The sequence below is a fragment of the Camelus bactrianus genome, chromosome 20, assembly GCF_048773025.1.
Source record: "Camelus bactrianus isolate YW-2024 breed Bactrian camel chromosome 20, ASM4877302v1, whole genome shotgun sequence".
Classification (NCBI taxonomy): Eukaryota; Metazoa; Chordata; class Mammalia; order Artiodactyla; family Camelidae; genus Camelus; species Camelus bactrianus.
This window is the reverse complement of record NC_133558.1, coordinates 1,740,546-1,765,292: the sequence shown is the minus strand read 5'-3', so window position 1 is coordinate 1,765,292 and position 24,747 is coordinate 1,740,546. Positions and strand designations below refer to the sequence as shown.

General features: G+C 53.9%; 1 protein-coding gene and 1 long non-coding RNA gene across 10 annotated transcripts in view; one reads left to right on the top strand and one right to left on the bottom strand.

The window, feature by feature from the left end:
- NQO2 (N-ribosyldihydronicotinamide:quinone dehydrogenase 2) overlaps positions 1 to 24,747 on the bottom strand; it is a 37,105-nt gene that overhangs the window by 7,186 nt on the left and 5,172 nt on the right. For 3 of the 9 annotated variants that reach the window (XR_012500891.1, XM_074348025.1, XM_074348029.1), the window contains exons 1-6: positions 18,140 to 18,346; positions 16,551 to 16,690; positions 15,147 to 15,317; positions 9,690 to 9,820; positions 8,466 to 8,579; positions 7,380 to 7,481 (exon numbers count right to left, since the gene is read on the bottom strand). Coding sequence is in view for 8 of the 9 variants with exons in the window: in XM_074348025.1 (XP_074204126.1) it covers positions 7,380 to 7,481; positions 8,466 to 8,579; positions 9,690 to 9,820; positions 15,147 to 15,317; positions 16,551 to 16,557 (525 nt within the window). In the remaining variant the exon portion in view is untranslated. The other 6 variants (XM_045505627.2, XM_074348027.1, XM_074348028.1 and 3 more) reach the window with 5 other exon arrangements.
- LOC123612388 (uncharacterized) lies at positions 17,784 to 19,488 on the top strand. Its single transcript, XR_012500898.1, has 2 exons — positions 17,784 to 18,160; positions 19,085 to 19,488. It is a non-coding gene; the product is annotated as an uncharacterized LOC123612388 (long non-coding RNA).

The following is a 24,747-nucleotide window of genomic DNA, read 5'->3' as shown; positions in this document are numbered from 1 at the left end:
CACTTGGGTTTGCAGCGGGCACCCTCCGCGGACGGGCTGACGTCCCTCCCCAGGGACGGCAGGGCGGCCGCCGCTTCCTTTGAGAGCAGTGACGCCCCGTTCCTCTGCGGCCGGCGGCCGGGAAGGCGACCTCTGCGTGGGAAGGCGTCGGCGACGGGCCTCCGCGCTGCCGTCACGGGACCCAGGGGCCGGGGGACCAGCACGAGAGGAGCGCAAAGCTCCGGCTCCGGTTTCGCTGAGTCGCGCGGCCCGGGTCCCCGCCCGCGGCCGTGAAGCGCGACGCGTCAGGCGAGCTGCGAGGGGCGCCTCCTGGGCAGCGCTTCCCAGGAGCAGCTTTGCGGGCTGTGCTCGACGCCAGGCATTTTTTCTCTCAGGCTGATGCACCTCTGATCTGCTGTCTTTTTTTCCCACCTACTGTAGTTGGGGTGGAAGAGAGGAGGGGAGGACGCCGCGCAGGGCCGCGCACTCACGCGAAGCCCTTGCGCGCGCGCCTCACTGGCTACCGCGGCCGCGCGCGCTCCGTTCAGGCGTCCGCGCCAGACGCCCGGAGACCCCAGAGCGGCGGACAGAACCGGTACACGCCAGCTGCCGGGCCGGAGGGGCTGGCCTCCAGGCCCTGGTCTAGGGACGCCGGAGGTCCGTCCGAGGCCCGTGAGCTCGGCTGCGCCTCTCGTCAGGGGTTCAGGGGCTCATCTCGCTGCGCGTGGACCCCGGGTCGGCGTCGCCGCTTCGAACATTGCGGGGGTACCAGCGGCTCCTTTCTGCAAACCCACTCCCGCAAGGTCTGGTCGTGCCCCTCTCTGCTGGAGTGTTGATCACTCAGAGTACTGATAACACAGTGCACTGATACCAGCACATGGCCCCTGAGGCAGCTTGATTTCTGCATTCCTTATCATTCTGCCGTCAGCAACTCATGAGGTTTCTGTTGCTATGGGGCAAGGTTCGGGGTCAGGAGAGGACAGGCTGGGATATGCCCTGCCATTTCCCCTTGCTTCTTATGACCTGAGCAATGCACTTAGAAGTGTGTTTGTTGTGGCTTGTCTGGCCTCTGGAATTTTGCCACAGGCAGGCTTCTGAGAAATCTCGTCTGCAGAGAGCAGGAAGTGAACGTCTCAGTGGGGTTTTCAACCTCAGAAATGCTGCAGAACATCCTTGACCCACAAAACATTCAGCCCTTGCCGAGTGGGGGGCCTCACTCAGGCTTCTCCTCTTCCCGCTGTGAGCGCCCCTGTGGGGTCATGGAGGGTCATTCCTCAAAACAGCCTCTGTTCAGTGCAGCCCCCCACCAACGGCTTCATGGGCCTCAGTGGTTCTGAGCACAAACTCTGGAAAAGGCTGCCTTGGTGTGAGCCTCAGCTCTGCCACAGGAAGCAGGGGGGCCCTGGCCAAGTTCCTGTAACTCTGAGGGGCTCAGTTTACCCAGGTGTAAAATGGAGATGATAGTAAAATCTTACAGGCTACCAGCTCGTGCTGGGAGAAATCTGCACAAAATACAGCCGTTCCATTAGTGACGCAGGGGTTCAAGTGACACACGATCTGATTCCCTAGAAACTCAGTCCTCAGCACATTTTAATAAAGCTGATGACTGAATGCGTTTACACTTCAAAGCACCCATCCCACTTTACAGGAAGAGATAGTGGGAGGCAAACAGGAATCGGACCTACCAGTGTCCACAAGCCAAGTCAGGACTGGCCCCAGCCAGGGGCACCGCAGACAGCATTTCAGCTCTTCCTGGGGCCTCCAGAAAAAGACTACAACGCGCAGGGCTGAGGGCCCCCAGGAATCTTGCACAACCAGCGGGCCCACTAGGAAGGCCTGACCCCCTTCTTCCACAGGTGAGGAAACTGAGGCCCAAGGCTTGTTCAAGGTCAGTCAGTCAGTGCAGAACCGGGACTGGGCCCGGGCCCTGGGCCATCCTTGGTCCCCGTGCCGCCCTCGGTCCCCACGGGGCAGAGTCCTCCTCTTCTTATCTAACCCACTTGGTGAGAAAAATAATTTGATGTGTTACCGCACCCTTTGTTCAAATTCTATACACCTCTGTGTGTTTTTTTATGTCACCATAATCCTACTCCAAAGTCAGTTTGTTTTGCTTTCACTGGAGTAATTCATGTTTCCATGTAACGCGAACTCCGCTTGTTGAATTGCTTAGCACTGCTCTGCCTGCAGTCGCTATAAAGCCACTTAAGCAAAAAAGGTGATGTACTTACTGCCTTATGTGACCGGAGACCTGAGGAATGAAATCCTGCTCCAGGCAGGGATGGGTCCAGGTGTCAAGGATGTCCATAGGAAGCCGCCTCCATGGCTTGGACGAGGTCCCCTCAGCGTGGCTCCACTTGCAGACAGACAAGCTCTCCATCGTGGCTTCCGGCCAACCCGACATCACAGCCCGAAGTCCAGAAGCAGGAAAAGCCTCCTCCTCCCTGAGCTCAAAGCTCACGGCCTGGCGCGGGTTTCCTGGGGCAGGGACACTGCGCAGTCAGCTGTGCTGGTGCCCCTCCTGGGCGCCGAGGAGCCATCACCCCATGAAACCACACGGCTTGTGGAAAGGCCATGTTTCCCAGAGGAAAGCCTGGTGTGGCCACGAGAAGAAACGGGGTAGGTGCAGGACAGACGGTGATGACCGTTCACGACGCCTGCCGTCTCAGCCCGGTGTGCAGCCACGACGCTGTCACCACCCGGGTCCCAGGCACACGGGCTGCTTCCAGAGAGGGACTGGGTACTCGGGCTCAAACCCCACATCCAGCCTCTCGAGCTGAGGTCCTTGGGAAGTGTCTTAACCGAACTTGGCTCAGTTTCCCCACCTGTAACGTGGGGGCATCAGAGGACTTGCCCCCAGGGCTGACATGAGGATTCAGTGAGCCAACAATACGCGTGGAGAATTTATACCAGCCCCGGCACAGCGCGGTTTCAGCATCTGATACGTGTTAGCTATTCTCATTCACTGTACAAGTAGCGTCCCTAAGGAAACAAAATTTAACTCAGCAAGCTGCTTTTGCTCTGTCTGCAGCATTTCCTGACGTCCATCCTGGAAGCGGAGTTGTCCGGGCAAAGGCTGAGAGTGTGTGTAGCTCTTGTTACTTGTTGCCAGACGGTGTCACAGGCGGACTGCTCGGTGCTGGGGACACCCACGTGATCTCCAGCCCTCGGGTCGGGTCTCATCTGGGGTTAGAACCTTCCTTTAAGGGCAGAACAGTACAGCCCGAGCATATTTCTGGCAGACGGAGGGCCACCTGGGTGCGGCCGCCCCATGGTTCCTTCATTGTGGGCCCCCAACCTCGTGTGCCTCCTCTCTCCTGCCCCCCAGACCTGTGCCCCTTCCCTCTCCCACACTCCCAGCTGCTCCCAAACCCGTGACACCTTCCTGATCTCAGGTAGAGAAATCTCTTTCCTCTTTTTTTTTTTTAACCAACTTCCACCCAAACCCTAACGCTGCATAACCAAGGAGAACTTCCTGAATGTTAAAAGGCCCCCAAAAATGCTCCTAAGAAAAACGGCGCCAAGGCTTAGAATAACCTTCTAAGGCTGCCATCCACTCTTGCCACCCTGCCGAGGCTGAGTGGGTCTAAGTGTTTCAGCGGGGAGACTCTAAAACCAGTGTAACGGGGGCCCAGGGCCGGGGGAGCTAGCGAGACACAACCGGGTCCGAGCCTCGGGTGCTCACAGCTTTGCCCGGAAGCCAGGGTGAACATCCCGCGTGTTCAAGGCCAAGCTGTCCCAGGGAAAGAGGACTTCGATGACCTGCACGAGGACAGGCGGGTTTCAGGCCTGTGGGCAAGACAAGCATGTGCGGGAGGCCGCTCACCCACGCGTGCGGCCTGACCGGACGCAGGTTGTGGCGGGCCCCAGGGCCAGGCCCGAGCGCCAGCGACGGCTCCTGCCGCTTACTGAGGTGAGGAGGCATGGGAAGGAGAAGGCCGAGCCCCGCTGACGACGTGCTGGATCCGAGGTGCCCGGGAGACAGTGGGCAGAATTCTCCAGGGGGACCAGAAACTCGGCGGGACTCAGGAGACAGAATCCGATCGGCAGCAGCCCAGGGCACGTGAGGGAACTTCTGCCACAGAAAACTAGGCAAAGAGACACACAGGACAGAAGGCAGGCCTTGGGGTGACGGTGACCTCCTGGCCCGCCCGGACCCCGCTCCCGGGCCAGGCAGGAAACACGGGCCGCAAAGGGGCTTCGATGAGCAGCTGTGAGCCCGAGAACTGCATGGAGACACCGAGGGTGACGAGAGCCGGGAGAACCCCAGCCGAGAAGCCGATCTTTCGGGGCTGACACCCTGGACAAGAGGCTGGCCCCCGAGCATCACTGAAGGTTTCACCTTCGCACATCGGGCTAACCGGGGCTTTTTAAGACGGCGCGCCTGGAAATATACACGATGGTGCAGAGAAAACCCCAAATCCACAAACATCCAAAACAGAGGAGAAAGAGAAAGTCTGCAGACAGAAATGCAAACGTGTGTGTGACGGGTCTGCCTCCGACACCACGGTGGAGGCATTTCCGCACTTCCGTCTCGCCTGACTCCCAGGGAGACCGTAGAGGAGACAGCCTGGCAGTCACCGAAGGGGAATCTGTGGGTCTTGCATCAAGACTTTTGGGTGAAGATAGAATCAGAAGCTAGGACTCAGACACTGAAGGGGAGCATGTGGCTGGGGAGAGGTCCCGGCGCCCCAGGGAGGGTCTCTGCCGAGTCGGGACTGCTGCGCTCTGAGCGCCCGTGAGCCGTCATCGTCAAAAGACACTTCACCCTGTGGACTCTGGGGCTGGTCCCCAGGGGCTGTGGGAGGAGTGTGTTCAACGTCTGGGCCGATCAGGGAGCTCCTTCTTGTGGACAGACACTCAGAAGTAAGCACCTTCTGAGGATTTTCTGACCATCCCAGCACATCCAGGATGAAGGCTTGAGAAGCTGCAGCTAACCTGGCATTTAGGGAACCTCTACGTGAAAGATACTCGACAAAACAGAAGATGGGAGATTGTGAAGAAGCAGCTTCTGGAAAAGACACCCCAGAACAGGGCCCAAAAGAGAATCCGAAGCAGGCAGGTCCAAAGTCTGGAGAGAACGATCTCGAGAGAACCGAAGAGGACGAGTCTCAGCCTGCTCTGGGGAGACACTCCCGCTACAGAAGCCTGCACCTCAGGTCATTCTCAGCAGTGTTCCCTGAACACATGCAGCGACAGGACGCCTGCGGACTAGTGCTTGGAAACGTTACCGTCACCTGCACTCGGCGATTTTAAAGATGTGCTAAGTGGCTGCTCGATTAAAACTTCACAGTCATGATGCCAAAAAAAGACACAGAAGTCAGTCCCAGCGCAGCACTAACACTAGCCGTGAAGAGATTAAACTTCCCTATGAGAAGTGGAAATTTGAGTTATGAAATGAAACAAAACAAAACGAAATGAAATTTGAGTTATGAAATGAAACAAAATGAAACCTGACAGATCCAGCTCTGTGCCCAGAGAACTATCCGCAAACAGCACGACCCGTGAGGCCGAAAACAGGGAGACGAAAAGATAGGAGAAAAGAGAAGGCATCAAAACGGAAGGAGCCGGAGGCCGAGGCCCCGCAGAGGAGGACCAGCACAGCCGCGGCGCCCGAGGCCCGACTGGCCGGAGGCCCCAGGGGCGCAGACACGCAGCACCAGGCACGCCTGCTTTGTCCTGGGGTCGTTTATTAATGACACGGGCCTGCACCGCCGGGGGCGGGGTGGGGGGAGGCGCCACGTGGTGCGTCCGCGGCCCAGGCGTCACTGCCCAAAGTACCAGGGGGGCCTGCAGTCGATGGGCTCTTCCTTCCAGATGGTCTTCAGCCTCTCGGCCCAGGAGGCCACCATCCCCCTTCTTTCTTCTTCCGACGCAAATTCGGGAGCAAAACTGATCTGAGGGGCGAGGACTTTAAATCCACAGAAGTGCAGTGCGCCGTGCTGCAGCCACAAGGGAGGAGAGCTGGTCAGAGGTCCGCCCGCACGCATGCTCGTTCAGCCATCAAAGGGGAGGAGGAGGGGGACAGACCCCTGCCCTGGGGCCTCAGCGCGCGGCCCCCCGCCGCGCCCCAGCTCCCTGCCGGCAGGTTCCAGTTCTACCCTGAAAACCGAGATCACTCTGTAATCTCTGCTGCTGAGTCAGACACCAAGTTCACGGTTCTGACTGATGAGGCAAATTACGGCACACCATGTGATGGAACATTCTAGAGGGAGGTTTTCCTAGCTATAACCACAGAAGGCTGATCAGGGTATCTGTTAAAGGTAAAAAGTGGGAAAGCTGAAGCAGTGTCTGTGGGGCACCGTTTATGTAAAAAAAATAAACGCAACAAACCAAACAATAAAAAGTACACACTGAGGAGCCACGCGCCTGTGAAGAAATGCCCCCGGTGACTGACGGCGGCTGTCACCAAGGCGGATTAAGAGGGCTCAGTTTGTTTTTATATTTTACAGTCTCACTTTTTTCTAATATGTACTTTGGCAAACCAAAAAAAAAAAGGTGAAGATTTTTAAAAAGCAAGACTAACGACAGCTGAGAGACGCCGGCCCGAGGGGAGGGAGCCCACGCTGTAAGTGGCCTTCCTCCGCAGCTGGGCTGTCACTTGATGGAATCGCTAACCCGTCTCCTTTCCAAGAAGACATTTTTTTTCTAGAAATATCACTGTCCTTCCCTTAAACCCACACCCCTGTCCAGGCCTCCCCATCAGGGTGGGTGGGCGGGTGGAACCCAACCCACTGTCTGCATTTTTAAAGCCCATTTAAAGGCGACAACGACCTCCTCCCCGCTGGACGCAGGTCCCTCTCAACAACCTGGATGAGCGGTCCCCAGGCAGGTTTCCGGGTCTGCTGGGACTTCCGTACTGGAAATGGCGGCCCAGCCGGGGCTGTCCACTTTGCTGGCCCAGCGCCCGCCGCTTCCCTCTGCAGACAGCAGACCTTGGCACCACCCCACCCCGCCACCCCAGGCCAGGGGCTGAGTCCTGGGCCCCTTGAGTCAGGGGTGGGCTCTGGGGATGGGGTGGGCGTGAGTCTGTGCAGATGTGGCCCGGGGCGCCTCTGGCTAGGGTTCGGGGGCAAGGTTGCCTTCAGGCAGCACAGCCAGGGTGTGGGTGGCTCTACGCCCCCAGCTCTCGACACCTAGCGCCACCTGGGGGCTTCTGTTTACCCCGGCAGGGGCCAGCCAGCCAGGTGGGCTTGGCCTCCGTCCACATAAGATCAAAGCTGTCGTTATAACGTGTGTCCTCATCCGCCAGCATTTCAGTGCTGCTCAGTAAAGCATCAAGGAGGCGAGAGGGTACCATTTCCTCTATCTGGAGGGGGGCACGTCAAAACGGCCTGGCTTTCAGGCCTAAGTCACATCTCACTTTATACCTTGGGGAGGGTGGGGCCAAGGGGCTGGGGTACCTGGAGGGGCCACAGGAAGTATCGGACGTCTCCGCTGACTCCAGTTTTCGAGTACATCTCAGCCGTGCCGCCGGTGGTCAAGGAGAGGATGGCTGATTTACCCTGCAGGGGGGAAGGCGTGCACTGAAGGGACCCCAGCTGAGCAGAGTGACAGAGGCGACAGACACAACCCCAGCATGAAGGGTTGTGACGACCAGGAGGGAAAACCCGGGGATGGACACACTCCCATCCTGTCAAGCCCAGGGTGACAGCTACATCCAACAGGAAGAGGGCAGGCAACAGGCAGAGGGAACGGCCCCAGCGCAGGCGGAGATGGGGCAGGCTTCAGGGCAGCGGGTGAGGAATGGGCGGGGCCAGGCCGAGGCTACACCAGGGGGTGGGGGTGGGGGGTGGCTGGGGGGATGAGGGGTGCCGCTGGAGCGCCCAGCTCTGGGACCACCCAGCAAGGGCAGCATCTCTTCTGGGTCCAAAACTCAGAGTTTCTCCATACACATTTATTTTCTGAGGCTTTTAGAATTTAAAATGTCATCTGTTTTAGCGGGAACTTCACAGCTGCCTTGAGCTGTGTGTCTGCCAGGTTCCTGGCGATCCCCACCCTGAACGCGGGCGTTGCATTATCCTGTTTTCTGGGGGGAGGAGGTAGTTAGGTTTATTTATTTATTTTTGATGGAGGTGCTGGGGATTGAACCCAGGACCTCATGCATGCTAAGCACATGTTCTACCACTGAGCTATACCCTCCTCCCACGTTATCCTGTTTTCAAGGTGGGTACACGATGCTCAGAGGCGAGCCTGTGCACGGCCAGGTGAGGGACCGCATTGTGCAACAGGTGCCCCCGGAGCCGGTGACCCCGTGCAGCCACACCCTCCGCCCCCAGCCCGCCCTGCGCCCTGGCCTCGAGCACGACGCTTGGGGCTCTCTGGACCCCTGCTGCAGGAAAAGCCCGTGACCTCAGGAACAAAGCAGCACACGGGCTGTGCACACAGCTGGGGCCCAGTCAACGTTTGCTCGGACAAAAAGCAAATGAGAAAGGACTTGCTGAGACACCCCTTCCCTCCCCACGCACACCAGCCCTCCGGGCGCCTACCTTGAGGAAGCCGTCGTCGTAGAAGCCGGGCAGGTCGAAGGCAAAGCCCTGGCACAGCACCCTGTCCATCCAGCCCTTCAGGATTGCGGGCACGCTGAACCAGTACAGCGGGAACTGCGGGCGCGGCGCGGAGGGGCTTCAGCTCCAGTCTGTCCATCTGGGGGTTCGGGCAGCCTCCCCTCCCCTCCCCTCCTCCCCCCTCCCCCCTCCACACCCCCACCCCGGGGGCCGGGCAAGCGTCACCCAGGTGACCGTGTGCAGAGCAGGCAGGGCTGACCACGTCCTGGCTGCTGTCACAGGTGGCTCTGTGCCCCCTGGTGCCGGCCCCAACCCAGAGGGCTGGGAGATGCCCACTGGAAGCTCTGCTGGCCCCCGGCTCTGGGGAGCAGTCCTGTGACCCACCCAGTCCAGGGGATAGAGGGCAGGTGTGGGAAAAAATCTGCCCCCTCCACGCTGGGGGGGGGGTGAGGGTGTAGGTTCTGAGAAAGTTCAGGTTCTACACAAACTGAAGCGGGGTCCTCAGATCCCACACACCAGCAGGAGCATGCCCTGGCGTCCGCCCTGGTCCCGGTCAACGTTTGCCCTAACCCCGCACCCAGCAATGCCATCAGTGAAAAGATATGAGCCCAGGAAATAATGTTACCAAAGGTGGAAAGAAGCCCACATTTCATGTGCTTTCACTATAAATCCAACTCAGACTTGCCACCAAAATCCAAGCTCCACAACCTTCCACTGTGGGGTGCTGGCAAGTTATTTAACCTCTCTATGCCTCCTTTTCCTGATTTGCAAATAGCTCCCCATCTGGGATGACTGGTGGGCGAATACGGGAGGGTGGGTGGGTGAGGCCATCAGTGAGGGGACAACAAAGGAAGATTCTCATCTTGACGACCAGGATGCCTAAGACAGGAGTCACACTTGGCCCAAGTTACCCTGAGAACACTCATGTGGACAAATCTGGTTCTCACGCAGCCCCAGTACGTCCAGGGCAGGGGATGGCAGGGGAACGGAGGACGCGCCGTCCATGTGATCAGATGTGTCAGGACCACGGGCTACAGGGAGACCCCGCTTCCCAGGGGTCAGGGTCTTCCAGACGGTGTCGGCCCCTGGGCCTCCCGACCCAAGTAGACAGAAGTGAGGGTGCAGATGTGCTGGGAACTCAGCACCGGGAAGGGCCTGCACACAGAACGACGGGAGTTTGGCGGGAAGATCAGAGGAAAGACAAACCTGAAATATCACCAGGTCGGCCTCCTGAACCTTTTTCTGCTCCTGGACGATGTCACTGCTCAGAGCCGCCTTCTTGTAGGCTTCATACACTTCCACCCCGTAACTGAAGGTCTCGGGGTTAGAGAGGGTGCCTGGGGAACACGACAAATGTTCTCCTCAGGTGGCGTCTGCAGCGCATGCATCACTGTCACCTGGACGTCCCCCACCTCACCCCCTAAAGGCACCAGACAGTCACTGAGATCCCGCCAGGTGCCAGGCCCTGTGGTCAGACTGTGGACACAAAGAGAAGCAGCCACTGTCCTGACCTTCAAGGGACTCCAAGTCCAGTAGGAGACGTGGATAAGTAATCAAACAATTAACACACAAAACACGATGAGTCTGCTCGCACCGTGTAACATCAGGGCTGGATAAGCCTCACATCCCACACCGGGACGCGGGTGGCCTCACACTGGGGTGTGTCACAACGCAGTGGCCCAAAGGGCAGTGACCGGCCCAGTGACCCTGGGCGTGAGCTCTGTGGATGGGGTTCTGACGACGGAGCAGGAGTTCTCTAGGCAGCCCAGAGAACTGGAGGGAAGTGGAGGACGTTCTGGGCAAGGACAAGCTGGCCGGCCAGGAAAGGGCCATGGGGAGCACATGGGGAGGACGTGGGGTGAGAGGCTGGGAGGGCCGCAGGGGACGTGTCAGCAGAGGTGGGCCAGGTCTCGTGAGCCCTGATAAGGGGCTTAAAGCTTCCTGTGCACAGGGGGCCACTCCCCATAGACAGAAACGCTCCGAATGGGTTGGAGTCACTGTGGCCGCAGGGACTGAGGAGCAGGTCTGGTTGGGGTGGAGAGGTCAGGCGGCAGCATGGGTGGGAGGAGGTGTGGGCTGAGGCCTGCCGGACGCCCGCAGCACTAAACCGAAAGACAAGTTTACACTTTGATCTTTGCCTTTAGTGGGTTCTCGACAACCAGAGTGCGTCACCCAAAGGCACCGATCAGATCACCGGGACTCGCCGCCCACCGCGGGCTGTGCTGCACACGTCACCTTTCCATCTTCATAATACCTGTGAGCAGGGTAGCTCCCCGCCTACCAGAGGGGAGACGGCCCAGGGTGACCCTGCCACCACGGGGGGCCTGCAGAGGGGCCACCAAGGGCTGAGAACATCCCAGGGCACCGCCTCCTCTCAGCCCCTGCTGGACGCTTTCTGTGCACAAAGCTCCGCGGGGACCCTGAGTGGGACCCTTAGCAGGAGGGACCGGGTCCAAGGTGTGGTGCCCACCGTGGACACTGGGTGCTTCTGATCATGGGAAACAGACGAGAAAATGCGCACGGGCCATCTTATACGTTCCAGGTAAAATGAAAAAGCGCCAAAGCCAAGGTATCCAGGTATCACGGGACATGGGACTGTTTTTGTAAGTGTGGTGTGGGGAGGCCTCTCTAGGGGAAAGAGGACATCCAAGAGCCGCGAACACACGCTGACTGACGGCTTGAAGTAGAAGCCGACAGCGAAGATGCAAGTCAGCAGGAGAACTGGCGAGCTACAGCACGCATGCGGCGAGGTGCCGGTGTGCAAGACTCCGGCAGCGCCAGTGAATAAAGCAGGTCCCCATCTACACCTGCACTTGCAGACGTCCAAAGCTGGCACCAGCAGGCCCTTCGTGGGCAGAGCAAGATCTGCGAGGAGCCACAGCGAAACGCCGGGCCGCTGCCCCGGGGCCGTGCCGGACTTGCAGGGTCCCCCCTCTGCCCGTCAGTTCACCGCACTTAAAATGCTTCTTACAGCGAGCCTTGTCACCACCTGATTCACTGGAAAACCAGGAGTCCCTTCGCATAATCCTCTCAGTTTTCCCAGCCTGTGCTCCGCGGCTCATTGAGAGGAAACAGTTGATTGGTTTCTTAAAAGAGAGGAAAGACAACGATGCCAGTTACTCCCATCAGCACTAAATTTTAAGTCGCGGGTCCTTAACACAACCACAGACAGAAGGAAAGCAAAGGAATTAAATACCGGAAACGCGGAGGAGAAATGATTATTTGCAGATGATCTGACTGTCTATCAGAAAGCCCCAGAAAATCAGCTGAAAACTACTACAGTGAGAAAATTCACAGAGCTGGACACGCACACAGTAAACCTCTTTGCGTAGGGTAACGGAACCCAGGTGACAGGAATCACGCAGTATCTGCATAAACAAAACTCATAAACAGACCTGGAAGGTTGTAACGGAACAAAGCAAAAGAAGGGCCACCCCCATCTCCGGGACAAAAACACTCGGCCCCGTAAAGTCCATCTGTAAACTCAACGGGGCCTCAATAGAGGCATCACCCGTTACGTTTTGAATCTGGAACACTAATTCAAAAGACTGTAGGGATAAGTAAAAAGGGGGGAGGGTATAGCTCAGGGGGTGGAGCGCGTGCTTAATTAGCACACACAAGGTCCTGGGTTCAATCCCCAGCACCTCCATTAAAAATAAATAAACAAACCTAATTACCTCCCCATCCCCCAAAGTAGAAAAGAAAAATAAAAGTAGTTGGGGAAAAATAGAAAATAAGGGAAAAGAGGGTGATTTAACTCCATCAGACGTTAAACTTGCCAAAATAATTAAAGCCACGTGGTACTGAGTCACGGAGGGGAAAACCAAACCAGCACGCCAGGAGCAGACAGAGTCAAACCTGCGTGGGAATTAGATCACAGCGAAGTTGGCATTTTAAATCGGGGCAACAGCTGGGTCACGAAATAAACGGTGGTGAGACAGCTAGGTTCTCAGAAAAAACCTGGACCCACATCACACACCAAAATAAACCCCGAACAGATAAACTATTTAAATTTAAAAAGCGGAACCTGTCAAATATCACAAGAAACTATAACAATGTAAAAAAAAAATAAGCTTATATACTTTATATGACACAAAATCCAGGTGTCAGAAAGTTTGACCTCTAGTCAGAGAAAGACAAACATCATACTGTATCACTTATATGTGGAGTCTGGAAAAATGATAAAAACAAACTTATTAATAAAACAGAAGCAGACACACAGGCATAGAAAACCAACTTATTACTACCAAAGGGGAAAAGGTGGGGAGGGATAAATCGGGAGTTAGGAATCTGCAGATACAAACTACTATGTATAAAATAGATAAACAACAAGGACCTACCGTACAGCACAGGGAACTATATTTAGTACCTTGTAGTAACTTATAATGAAAAAGAATATGAAAAACAATATATTTATGTATAACTGAATCATTATGTTGAATATCAGAAACTAATATGACATTGTAAATCAACTATAGTTCAATTTTAAAAATAAAAAAAATTTTAAGAAAAAAGTAAATTGCATATTAAAAAATGACCGCTAATCAAAAGCCAACTAAGCAAAAGTAAATGAACTCTTGTGTGAAAAAAAACCCACCACAAGCAAAGTCAAAACTAAAAAAAATTAGGTAAAAATGTATTTACACTTCATATCCCACACTCTAGGCTAATTTTTTAATATATAAAGAGCTCTTCAAAATCAATTAAAAAAAGACTAACAGAAGAGTAAGTAAGAAATATGAACAGATAATTCACAGGAAAGAAAATATTTAAATTTTTATTAAAATATCAATGTAAATATTTATAAATATAAAATATTAACATAAATGAAAAGCTACAAGTATTTAGCTTTTTTAAAAGAATATTAAAAAAAATCTTCAAGACATCATATTGTACACCTTGAATCCTTTGTCAATTATATCTCAATCAAGCTGGAAAAAATGCTTCTTAAATATATACAAAAATGGTAACACTCACTTACAGTGTGAGAAAGGCAAAGGAGAACTGTGCAGAGAGACCATTTTTCCACCTATCAGATTGGCAATTATCAAAAAATTGGTAAGAGGGAAGGAACCAGCACTTGCGGCACTGCTTGTGGGAGACGAGCCGCAGCACCAACGGGAAGCAATCTGACATCATCTGCGAGAACGAAAAACCCATAGTCCCCCCGACCGGAGCTCGTCTCCTGGATACAGGTGCACAGGTAGGACGGCCCACCTGGCCGCGCTGCCCGCTGCGCTCTGTTTGTAACAGCGGAAGGGAGAAACAACCTAAATGCCCTTTAGTGGCACCTCCACACCGTGGGGGACTCTGCAGCAGCAAAAAAGCAAGCAACGCGCAAAGCAAAGTACGGCGCATGCTCCCCTTTCTGAAAAGAGCGCAGGGAACTGGAGGGTGTACCCTGAGTCGCCTTAGGGTGTGTCCAGACACAGACAATCTCCAGAAAGATCGAGAGACAGCAGGTGACACTTGGGGGCAGAGAGACCTGGTGGCTGGGGGATGGGGAAGAAGACTTGCACTGTAGACTTTCTCGACTTGAGAACTGTACAGCATGTGCAATGATTAGCTTTGTTTTCAAACACTTTTTAATTAAAAACATATAAATAAGGCAAAAAAAAAAAACCAACCCAAACAACCAATCTGATTTAAGAATGGGCAAAGGATCTGAACAGACATCTTTCCAAAGAGAACATACAGATGCCAACAGGCCCATGAAAAGATGCTCAGCATCACTAGTCATCAGGGAAATTCAAGTCAAAGCGACAGTGAGAGACCACTTCTCGCCTGTCAGAATGGCTCTCATCCAAAAGACAAGAGATGAGTGCTGGGGGGATGTGGAGAAAAAGGAACCCTTGGGCACTGCTGGTGGGAATGTAAACTGGTGCAGCCACTATAGAGAACAGTGTGGAGGTTCCTCAAAAAATTATAATAGAACTATCACATAACCTAGTAATTCCACTTCTGGGTATTTATCTGAAGAAAATGAAAGCACTCTCTCTCTCAAAAAAAAAAAATCTGTACCTCATTGTCTACTACAGAATTATTTACAACAGCCAAGACACAGAAACAACCTAAATGCCCATCGATGGACGACTGGACAAAGAAGCTGTGATCTGTACACATAGGGGAGTACCATTCAGCCATCAAAAGGAAGGAAACCTTGCCATTTGCAACAACAAGGATGGACCTTGCAGGCCTCATGCTAAGGCCTCAACAAGGATGGACCTTGCAGGCCTCAGACAAATACTGCATGATCTCACTTTTATGTGGAATCTTAAAACCCAAACCCAAACCAAAAATGACCGAGCTCATGAATACAGAAAACAGATTGGTGGCTGCCTGGCACGGGGGGTGGGGTGGTGGGTGATACAGATGAAGGGGTCAGATGGACAAACTTTCAGCTGTTAGATGAGTAAGTCATGGGGACGCCATGCACAGCACGGCAACCACAGTGAAGACAACTGCACATCTGAAGGAGCAGATCTTGAAAGTTCTTAACACAAGAGGAAAAAACTGTAACTATTGTGGTGGCCATTTTGCAACGTATACAAGCACCGAATCCTTCTGGTGTGCACCTGAAACGAACATGTTATGTCAGTTACTCCTCAGGAAAAAGACGCACACACGAGGAAGCTTCAAAAGCCGGTTTACCCCGTGACTCACCAGTGATATCGTTCCTCGTGGCCCTCGGCTCAAAGTCCATGGCGTAGAGATCAGACACGGTGATGCTGCAGCCCTGCCGGCCCAGCTCCGCCACCGCCACGTCCTTCAGGGACCCGTTGAAAGACCTGGGCTCCTGGTGTGCGTAGACTATGAGCACTTTCTTACCTAAACCTGGACAAGAAACGACTGCTCTTGAAGGACGACCCCTCTGTCAGAATTCAGCAATCACTAAGGGGACAAGGTAGTGTCCAGGTGCGTCACAATGGCCGAAGCAAAGAAATACCGACCTTTTTTATTTTATGGGTGGCAGTTTTAAAATCACAAGCATTTAAAACAATCTGGCTGTACTGTAGTTTATCACCACCTGAGTTCACTGATACACAGCTACACAGCGGGTCAAATTACGACGCCCCGAAAGTAACACAGCTGAGTTCTGTAACAGCCCCCTCTGTTCGGGTCATCCTCTGAGAAATTTAGCCCTGCTGTCCAACATCGTAAGAGGACAAGACCATAACGGACCTTCCATGTGAACCCTTCGCCAGCAGGCATCTGTCCCAGACACACAGCTCTGCTTCCTTCCCCTTCGTCAAAATTTGACACTTAAACAAGATATGAAAAATCGGATCCCTCGTCCCCGGGGGAGGCAGGGACTGTGCGGAGTCTGGCTCTCGGGAGCAAGGCTGACAAGAGGCTGTAAGAACAGCGGATTCTGACAGGTCCTGCCTGTGTCGTTAACAGCCTCTGAAGTAGCATTTCCCTCGTCTGAAAGGTTCCACCAATTTCTTCTCGGAGGCAGCTGTGGGGGTTTGTTTAAATTTTCCCCGGGAACATCTAAGACCAAAATGTTTAAACTCTTGATTTTAATTATTCCATTTAAGCCCTTAAGGAACAAATATAAATGTTAGTTTGAAGCAAACAGTCCTGGGGCATTCAGCTGAGTGTAAAGGTTGAATTCTGTGAGTTATATTAATAATTAACACTTTTATTTGAGCTTCTCAGACTCTGTTATTAAGTAACTCTATGTGGGGGCTTAGTAGAAAATGGATTCAAATGAAATATCTAAAACAAAACAAAACAAAACAAAACAAACCCCAACAAAATAACAAACAAAAACCAAAGGGAAAAAAAGAAATATCCACACCAATGGTTCTCTTCTGGGGCAGTGCTGCCTCCAGGGCCGAGACAGGACAAGCACCACCCTTACTTTTGAGAAACTTGTATTTCGGTGGGGTTGAAACAGACAATAAAACAAGTAAGAAAATACAAAACCAGATACTTCCAGAGAGCAGTCGACATTATAAACAAGTTTTACACTTCAGTGTTGTCTGGAGCTTCTATAACACTGTATTCAACTTCTAAATAACATTTTAGTTTTAAAAAGTTTAACCCCCCCCCGTAGCTGACCTGCCATGCTCTAGGAGGTGGACGCTCTCTCTGAATCCCGCCAAGAGGAGGCTGCGCTGCTAATTCTGGGCACAGAAGGGCTGAGTGTGGTGGGCGCCCGGCTTGCAGGCTCAGTCACTCTCCTTAGTGACCCCGACAACCTAGGAGAGAAAACAGACGCTGAGGAAGGAGGGGAGACAGGCGGGGAGGTCAATGTACAGCCATGTACAGGTCCAGGCAGAGGGACCAGCGTGCGTAAGGCAGGAGGTGGGAACTGGTGTGAGGGGTTCCAGAGAGCCTGTTTCAGGGGGAGGGTATAGCTCAGTGGTAGAGTTTATGCTTAGCATGTACAAGGTCCTGGGTTCAATCTACAGTACCTCCATTAAATATATATATATATGTATAAACAAACTTAATCCCCCCTAAGACAAAACAAAATTAAAAAAAATAACATGACACAGAAAGCCTGTTTGACCCGCCTGTGGTTAAAATAGAGAGCCGGGTGGGATCTGTAGGACAGAGGCCAAGATTGTATCCTGAGACTAAAAGAAAGCCATTGTGACATGTTATGCAGGAGTGATATGACCTGATTACCTCAGACAGGTCATCGTGTCACTGCAGACTTAGGGGACACCTCATCCTGAGATTCCCAGGGTGAGGGACCAAAGACACTGGTTTGGAAGATAAGCTTTAACTTTCGTGCTGGCAGCAGGGCATGCATTCTTCGTGTCCCCAGGCCTCACCATTCCCTATTGCTCTGTTCGGCCCACTTGCTGTGTTTACATCACCTGCCAGGCCACTTGAGGCCTTTGGGTTTCTGACTCCCCTTCTGGTCCAGCTCCCCAAGTTGTACAGAACAGAAACCTGCGGCCCAGGAAGTAGGCTACTTGTCCAAAATAGACTCAAGCTGGGCTCCTGACTTGCTTTTGGAGCTGCCACGTCCCCCCGACCTTCCTTGCCCCAATCCACAGCACGGATAGGCTTCTCCTCCCTTAGGAGTCACGCACTTAGCGGTCAACAGGAAAAACGAGCCACGTGGTTATCAAATATATATACCACATCAAATGGGCTGATTTTTTTTGATGCACACTATTTCATCTTAATCCGCAACCAAAAGCTATTTCACGACGGCCAGGCAGCGCCTATCATGCTAACAGCCAGTTAACACTCCCTGGTGGCTGCACTGGGGCTTGCACGCCCATCCCCGACCGCTTCTCTCTTCCCAAATTGCACCCTTTCCATTTTCCCCGGAACCATAAACAGCCGTGCAGGAAGCTCCTCTTTCTACATTTCTTTGGCTGACATTCTCAGAGACTAACGCTACAGGGGCTGAGTTGCAGGTCCTGGCACAGACTGCATGGGACCCTGGGCAGAGGCCGCGCCCGACGGGTCACCGCGCGGCCCCCTCGCTGACCCCCGGCTGCCCGCTTCCCGACGTCCAGGCTGAGGGCAGCGGCGGGCCTGCGACCGCTTGGCCCCCACCGCCATGTGGCAGGGCTCGGAGGAGGAGTCGTCGTCGTCTCGGCCACACGCAGGGAGCGGGAGCCCGCGGAGACCCTCGCCCCGGGAAGGGTCCCCAGGCCCGGGCCCCGGCTGGCGCGGACACTCACCTCGGCCGGCGCACGCCCGGGGTGAGCAGCAGGACGTGGGCACGCCTCCGGGAAGACGCTGCGCGTCCACGCCACGTTCTGGCCGCGCAGGCTGCGAACTCACCGACACTGGCGGGCGGGCGGGCGCAGGGCGGCGGGCACGCTCCGCGGGGATGGGCGCGGGGGCTCGGGCAGCGCGCACGCCCCACCCCGCCCCGCCCCCGAGCGCCGCCTCGGCCCCGCCCCTAGGCGACCCTCACCAACTCCCCGCCCACGCCCCGCCCCCGACCTGTTCGGACCTCACCCCGCATTCGGCGCCCCGCCCCATGTCCCCTCCCCGACCTGTCCCCGCCCCTCGTGTCCAAGCAGGACCGCGGGGCTCCGCGCCGAGGCCGCTGGCGGGAACCGCGCGCGGGGAAGAGGCGGCGCCCTCCTGCCAGGGCCTCCCGCCTCCTCCCGCCCCAGGCGGGTATCCAGGGTAAAAAGGGAAAGTCCCTGGCATGAGCGCGATCAAAGGGAATGAACTAGTCATACACCGAGCAGCCTGTGCAAACGTCCAGAGAATTACGCTGAGCGGAGAACGCCAATTCCAGAGGCTCCTTACTGTACGACTCCGTTTGTGGAATATTCTTGAAATGACAAATTCTAGAAACGGAGAACAGATTACTGGTTGCCAGGGTTTGGGGCTGGAGGGAGTGTGATTATAAGAGCGCATGGCGGGACCCCGTGGTGATGGAAACGTTCAGTATCTGAAAGCATCAGTGACTCTCCTGGGGGTGACGTTGTCCTGCAGTTTGGCCGGATGTTTTCCTTGGGGAAGCTGGATAGGGGGCACACGGGATGCACGTTCAAGGTCAAGGCTATCCCGCAGAAGGCAGAGGGGTACTGAGCCAGAGCCTGCGGATGTGTCGGGGAGGGGTGCTGGTGAGCTGTTCAGGCTAATTGTCTCTTTTTCCCTTTTTCCAGCAGTTTCTGGGTTGTACCACCTCATCTGGCAGCCCACCTACCGTTGTGACCCACAGTCTCCCCAGGTCTATGCCTGATTCCCGTGTCCTGGGATGGCCCCATGGAGCAGCAGGAAGGCTTCCCTCGCGTTCACGATGTAGTGAGAACCACCCCAGCTGCAGTTTGCACGCCAGAGCTGGGATGGTCTGTCTGCTGCTTTCCTCGGGTTCAGGAGTGAGGGCGTGGCCTCTCTGACACGCTCTCGTGCCAGCAGTGGACAGGCCACCTTGTCTTGTGAGCTCGGGAAGTCGTTTTCATTTTAGAATGACCTCTGTCAGAGGGAAAAGTGCTAACGGTATTTCCGAATGTACTAGAATGTCCTCAAAGATGAAATTTGGGGTTGTTTTTCCCCCTTTCTTGTGAGACTCACTGCGATGATGCCCTCAGATTATTACAGAAAATAAATGAGTCAAACTGGGGCAGGTGGGTGCAGGCGCCCTGGAATAATTGAAGGTAGACTTCCTTACAGGGAGGGCAAGTGAGGCTACTGTCCAGTGGGAGGGGAGTGTTCGCGTCTTTGTGCAGCGAAGACATGTAAGGAAAACAGCCAGACCCCCGGGGGGGTGGACCCCGCGGGAGGACCGGGGCACTGTGGAATACCCGCCTGGGAGCCGTCTAGCCCTTGGTGTGGGAGGGATGAGCTGAGCTCCAAAGGAGGCCAGGATGTGGCGTCATCTCGGAAAACCAGCAGGCGCATGGAGGCCCGGCAGCTGCGCTGTGACCCTGCGTCTCTGCGATGCCACAGCACCGTCTTGTGGCCGCGAGGAGGCATCGCAGACGGGTACTGAGCACGGTCTCCCTGGGGAAGGGAAGCTGGCCTGCGGTCATTCTCCCGGCCTCCTCCATAGCGAAAGCGCCAGGGGCTGATTCAATAGGAGCCCATTCGAAAAAGGGAGATAACAGAACTTCCTGCCAAACTGGCACTGGGGGTTGAGCATTTACTGCAAACGAGTAAGTCGTAACCGTGTGTTTACCCTGAGTCTAACGAGGAAGCGGTGCTATTAAAACGAGATAAATCGAGCTAGCATCGACAGTGAACATCACCTCCGGGGGTTCCCAGAGTCCCGTTTTCACTTAATCCCGTGCTGTGAAGAAACGCAAGGGTGTCACGTGCATCTCAGTCTTCAGATTTCAGCCACTGCTGCGGATTCTGGGACACCTTTCTGGATTCCGCCAGCCAGACATCTTGCTGCTGCTACTTGTTCTTGCCCCTTAGAGCACGTATCACATCAAATTTCATTTGTTTGCATGTATGTATTTTAAAAAACCAGCTCAGTTCACTCTTTGCCCTGAATCAGGAAAAACTGACTTCTTTGCTCCTGAGTTTCTCCTGCATGTCTCCTTTACTCCTCAGACACTTCACTTCTGACCACCTGGTCACCAAATGTGTGGGATGTGGGAGGTCTTCCCACACCAAGCAATTCTCCAGCACACCAGCTTGGTGTCCTGCAGTAACTCAATGCTAACACTCTGCTCCTGGAGACAGCCCCACAAGGCTGCTCCCTTGTCCCACAGGTGCCAGTCCCCAGTCCCTAGGTTACCCACAACTTCTGTCCGACTTGGTTACAAATCAGATGTCCCCACGACCCCCTCCTCAGGTGTGATCAATCTGCTAGAGCAGCTCCCAGAACCCAGGGAAACACTCACGTTTACCAGTTCACTAAAGGATGTGGTTAAGGACACAGATGGAAGGATACTTGGGTGAGGTCTGGGAGGGTCCTGCTTGCAGGAGCTTCCGTCCCCATGGAGCTGGGGTGTGTCACCCTCCCCTTGTGGATGTGTTCACCCCCCCGAAACTCTCCAAACCTCGTACTGTTGGGATTTTACGGAGCTTCCTCACATGGGCGTGATCAGTTATTAATTCCATTTTTCAGCCCCTCTCCCTTCTCAAGGGAAGGGGGTGGGGCTGAAGAGTCCAAGCTGCTGATCACGGCTGGGTTTTCCCGGTGACCAGCCCTCACCCAGGAGCCACCCCAAGTCACCTCATTAGAACAAAGGACACTCCTGTCCCCCAGGAAATTACAAGAGTTTCAGGAGTCCTGTGTCAGGAGCCAGGGTGAAAGACCAAACATGAGACAAAGCTGCCCCCGGGGTTCTTACCACTCAGGCACTACAGGGGTTCCAGGAGGCCTGTGCCAGCAGCCAGTGGCCAAGACCAGTTTACATTTTTCCGTTATCTCACGATGTCTACCTGGCACCTTCAGAAGAGGAACTGTGTCTCCATCATCGTATCACCAGACCTTACTGTGGCTCCTGGCCTACAGTAGGTGCTCAATAAAAGTTTGTGGTATGAATGAAATAATTCATTCCACCAGCTGGTGCGTCACGGTCGCCACTTCATGAATGCTCAGTGGTTCGTGAAATAAAGTTATTAAAGCTGTTGTGCAAACATCAAGTTAGCCGAAGTTAATGCTGTGGATGACCCAGGGACTTTGCCCATCGTGTTGCCTAGATGACCCACAGGATGAGCACTCCCTGGGCCTGGCGCAGGTGGAGGTCGGGTGGCCCTGGAAGTGTGTGCCGCAGGTGGGAGGTGGGGAGGGGAGGGTAAGGCGGCGGAGGGACCGGGTGTGGAGCCCCTCCCCCAACCCCGCCATGTCCAGGGGCTCAGCGAACACTCACCTTTCCTTTGAGGGGCTCAGGTTCTCTGTCTCCGGTGGATGGGTGCCTAGAACGGGCTGGGACTTCTTGCTTTCACTTAAAAACAAGTAAAGTGTTCTGACTACTCTCCCCAAGCAGGAATAATGAAAATGTATATCTCATCTCCCTTTTTGCTTTTGTTCTGTGGTATCTGTAAAAATTAACATGCGAACTCAGTTAAATAGGTTTGGGAGACCAGCAGGGGGAGCTCTCACCCCTGTGACGACAGCAGAGCTTAACAGAAGAAAGATTCTTCTTTCCCACAAGGACTCGGCCAGTGGAAAGCCAGGGACTGTCTGCTAAGCCAGCTCACGTCCTGTCCCGTCTATAAAAGCTTCTCCTTCCCTGCAGGACGGGGACTTGCCTGTGTCTCCCAGTGGTTGAGATTCTCTGCTGATCCTGAATAAACCGTCTTTGCTGGAGGATGCCTGGTGGTCCTTTTGCTTCAGATAAACATATCCAAGACCGCATTTTGGAATCAACCCTCCTGCCCTTTGTGGGAAATCCAGGGCGTTTTCAAGGGTGTCCCACTGCCCAGACACTGAGCAGCACTAACCCTCCTGGGCCTCCAAGGCCACCGCCCTGTGAACGTTCAAGTCCAGTTCCCACCGCTGGAGGGCTGCTGCTCCTGGCTGCGCGTCTGGCTGAGGCGGGCCTGCACGGCAGAGCCTGCCTGCTCACCACCGTGTCCCTTTGTTTGCTTGTTTAGTTTTAGTGCTGCGGGGCCCCGTCAGAGCTGCTCTGGTCAAGGCATTAGGTCGCTCTAACTCAGCATCTGAGGAGGCAGTTCTGTGAGCTCCTCATGCAAATCCATGCAGTTCCCTTCAGCAAGGCCTGGAACCTTGGAGCAGGGCTGCCCAGAGCCAGCTGTCCCCCTGGTGCACCCCTATGCCCGATGAGTTCTGGTCATTTTGCTCTTCACTTAATTTTGAAATGGATCACCCAAAGGATTCCAGACCAGATGAGAAAATGAGCTTCCCTAGATGAGAAGAAAGGAAAGAAAGGAAAGGAAGAGAGAGAGAGAGAAACTTCTATTCAGTTATTTAGCTATTTCTTGAAATCTTATAATCAGGAAACATTTAAAAAATCTCCGGAGTAACAAGATTCTGTTAATTTAACTCGGATTTTAAATGAGAGTGTAACTGCAAAATAATGAACTGAATAAAATAACTGAAAAAAGTAAAATAACTGAAACCCAAATTCTGAAGAACACCTTCCAGGATTTAGGTGATTCACAGCTTAGATGAACCGCCCCTGAGTCTCTCAGTGCCTCTGCCCATGGGCACCCATCTTTCAGGTGCTGGGTTACCGTGTGAGGCTGGAATAAAACACAAATTCCTCAGAATGGCCTCAGGGCCCTTCACAGTCCAGCCCGCTTGACCAGTTCTAGCCTGCTCAGCCCCTCCCCCGCCCCCCACCACTCCCAGCCCACACCCCCCACCCGCCCTCAGAGCCCCCTCCTGCGAGCCCCTCACACGCAGGGACTCTGCTTAGTTTGCTCTTCCTCCCCTCCCCACCCGGAAGACCACTCCTCCCTGCACACCCAGGTCAGCTGGCACCCCTGTGGGTCATCCCGCCGTGCAGCCAGCTCCGGCTTGCCCCCATCGTGCTGCGCACGCCCATCAGAGCCACCACCCACTACGCGGAAACACTTTCTCTTTCTATCCATCTGAATGGCTAGGAGAGAATGGACCATGTTTCATTCCATTTACTTCTCAACTTCTTTGGGAACTGATACTATACTCAGGACAATAATTGTCTAATAAATGGGGTTTGGGGTTTTCCAGCTCTGCTATCTAGCGGGGCTTCAAGTGTATGAAGATGTCGGGGGAGGGTTTATGAAGTCCAAGCACCTGGATGTGAAAGGTGGTTACGCGTTTAAAAAAAAAAAGGAAGTCACTTTTTCTCATATTAAAAAGTGGGGGACAAAACTATCAATAGGGCAGGAGACAAAGCCTGGTTTCATCTCTCGTCCTTCACCCTCAGAGCGGATTATCTTAATTGTGGGCGTGGAAGTGGTAGACCCATGATGGGTCGTCCCAAGAACTCCAGCAGGATGGGGCAGAAAGGTCTTTGTGTTTTGTGAGTCAGTCGGTCCACGCCATACTGAAAAATGCACATGGAACACAATCGTGCTAATGGCACAAAAGTCGCAGTGAGAGGCCCACAGTGAGGAGGGAGCAGCCGTCTGTTCCTGTTGCGCTGGAGCCGACGTGTCAGCAGAACAGAACGCACTCACCCAGGCAGCTGGTCGGCTGCTGCTCTTGGGCCTGGTGGGGGCGGGGGGGGGGGGGCTCCAACAGCAAAGCCTCCTTGTGATGAGGGAGCTGGTGTGGGCTGCAATGTGCTTCTTGAATGTGTTTTTGCCAAAATATTATTTTCATCATTTGAAAGAAGGATTATTTTCAAAGATAAAATACAGTGAAAGAAAATATTTACTTGTAACAGTCCCAAATTCATAAATTAAAAAGAGCTGTGTAGAACCCATGGTCAAGATCTTTTGTTCGTCTCTGTGCCCAAGTTACTGACTGTAAACACCTAAAAGGCTCTGTTTACTTTTATTTTACATCGAGTGCTGAAGTCCTTTGAAGCTGAAATCCAAACGGTTCCCCGTTCAAGGATGTCTGGCGAAAGAAAATGCCATTCTATTGCTGAGTGAGGGCCAGGGTTCTGTCCGGGTTAGCAGCAGGGATCAATTAGCTGGGATCAGAAAGATAAAGACATTCTTGGGAGTGACTTTTTGTTGACATCATTGCTATATTGAAGCGAATTTTCTAAGCATCAGACACTAGTGAATCACCAAGCCATACTGCGCCACAGCTGTGTGTGTCCTTCTACAGACTGAGGCACTCTTCACCCACCAGTGACCCCTCCGGCTCAGCTTCCAAGACAACCGTCCTGGGTCATCCTGTGAGTGAAGGGCCAAACATTGAGAAGCCTTGAGGTAAATGAAGATGCAGGTAAAACCCAGGATTTCATTGGTT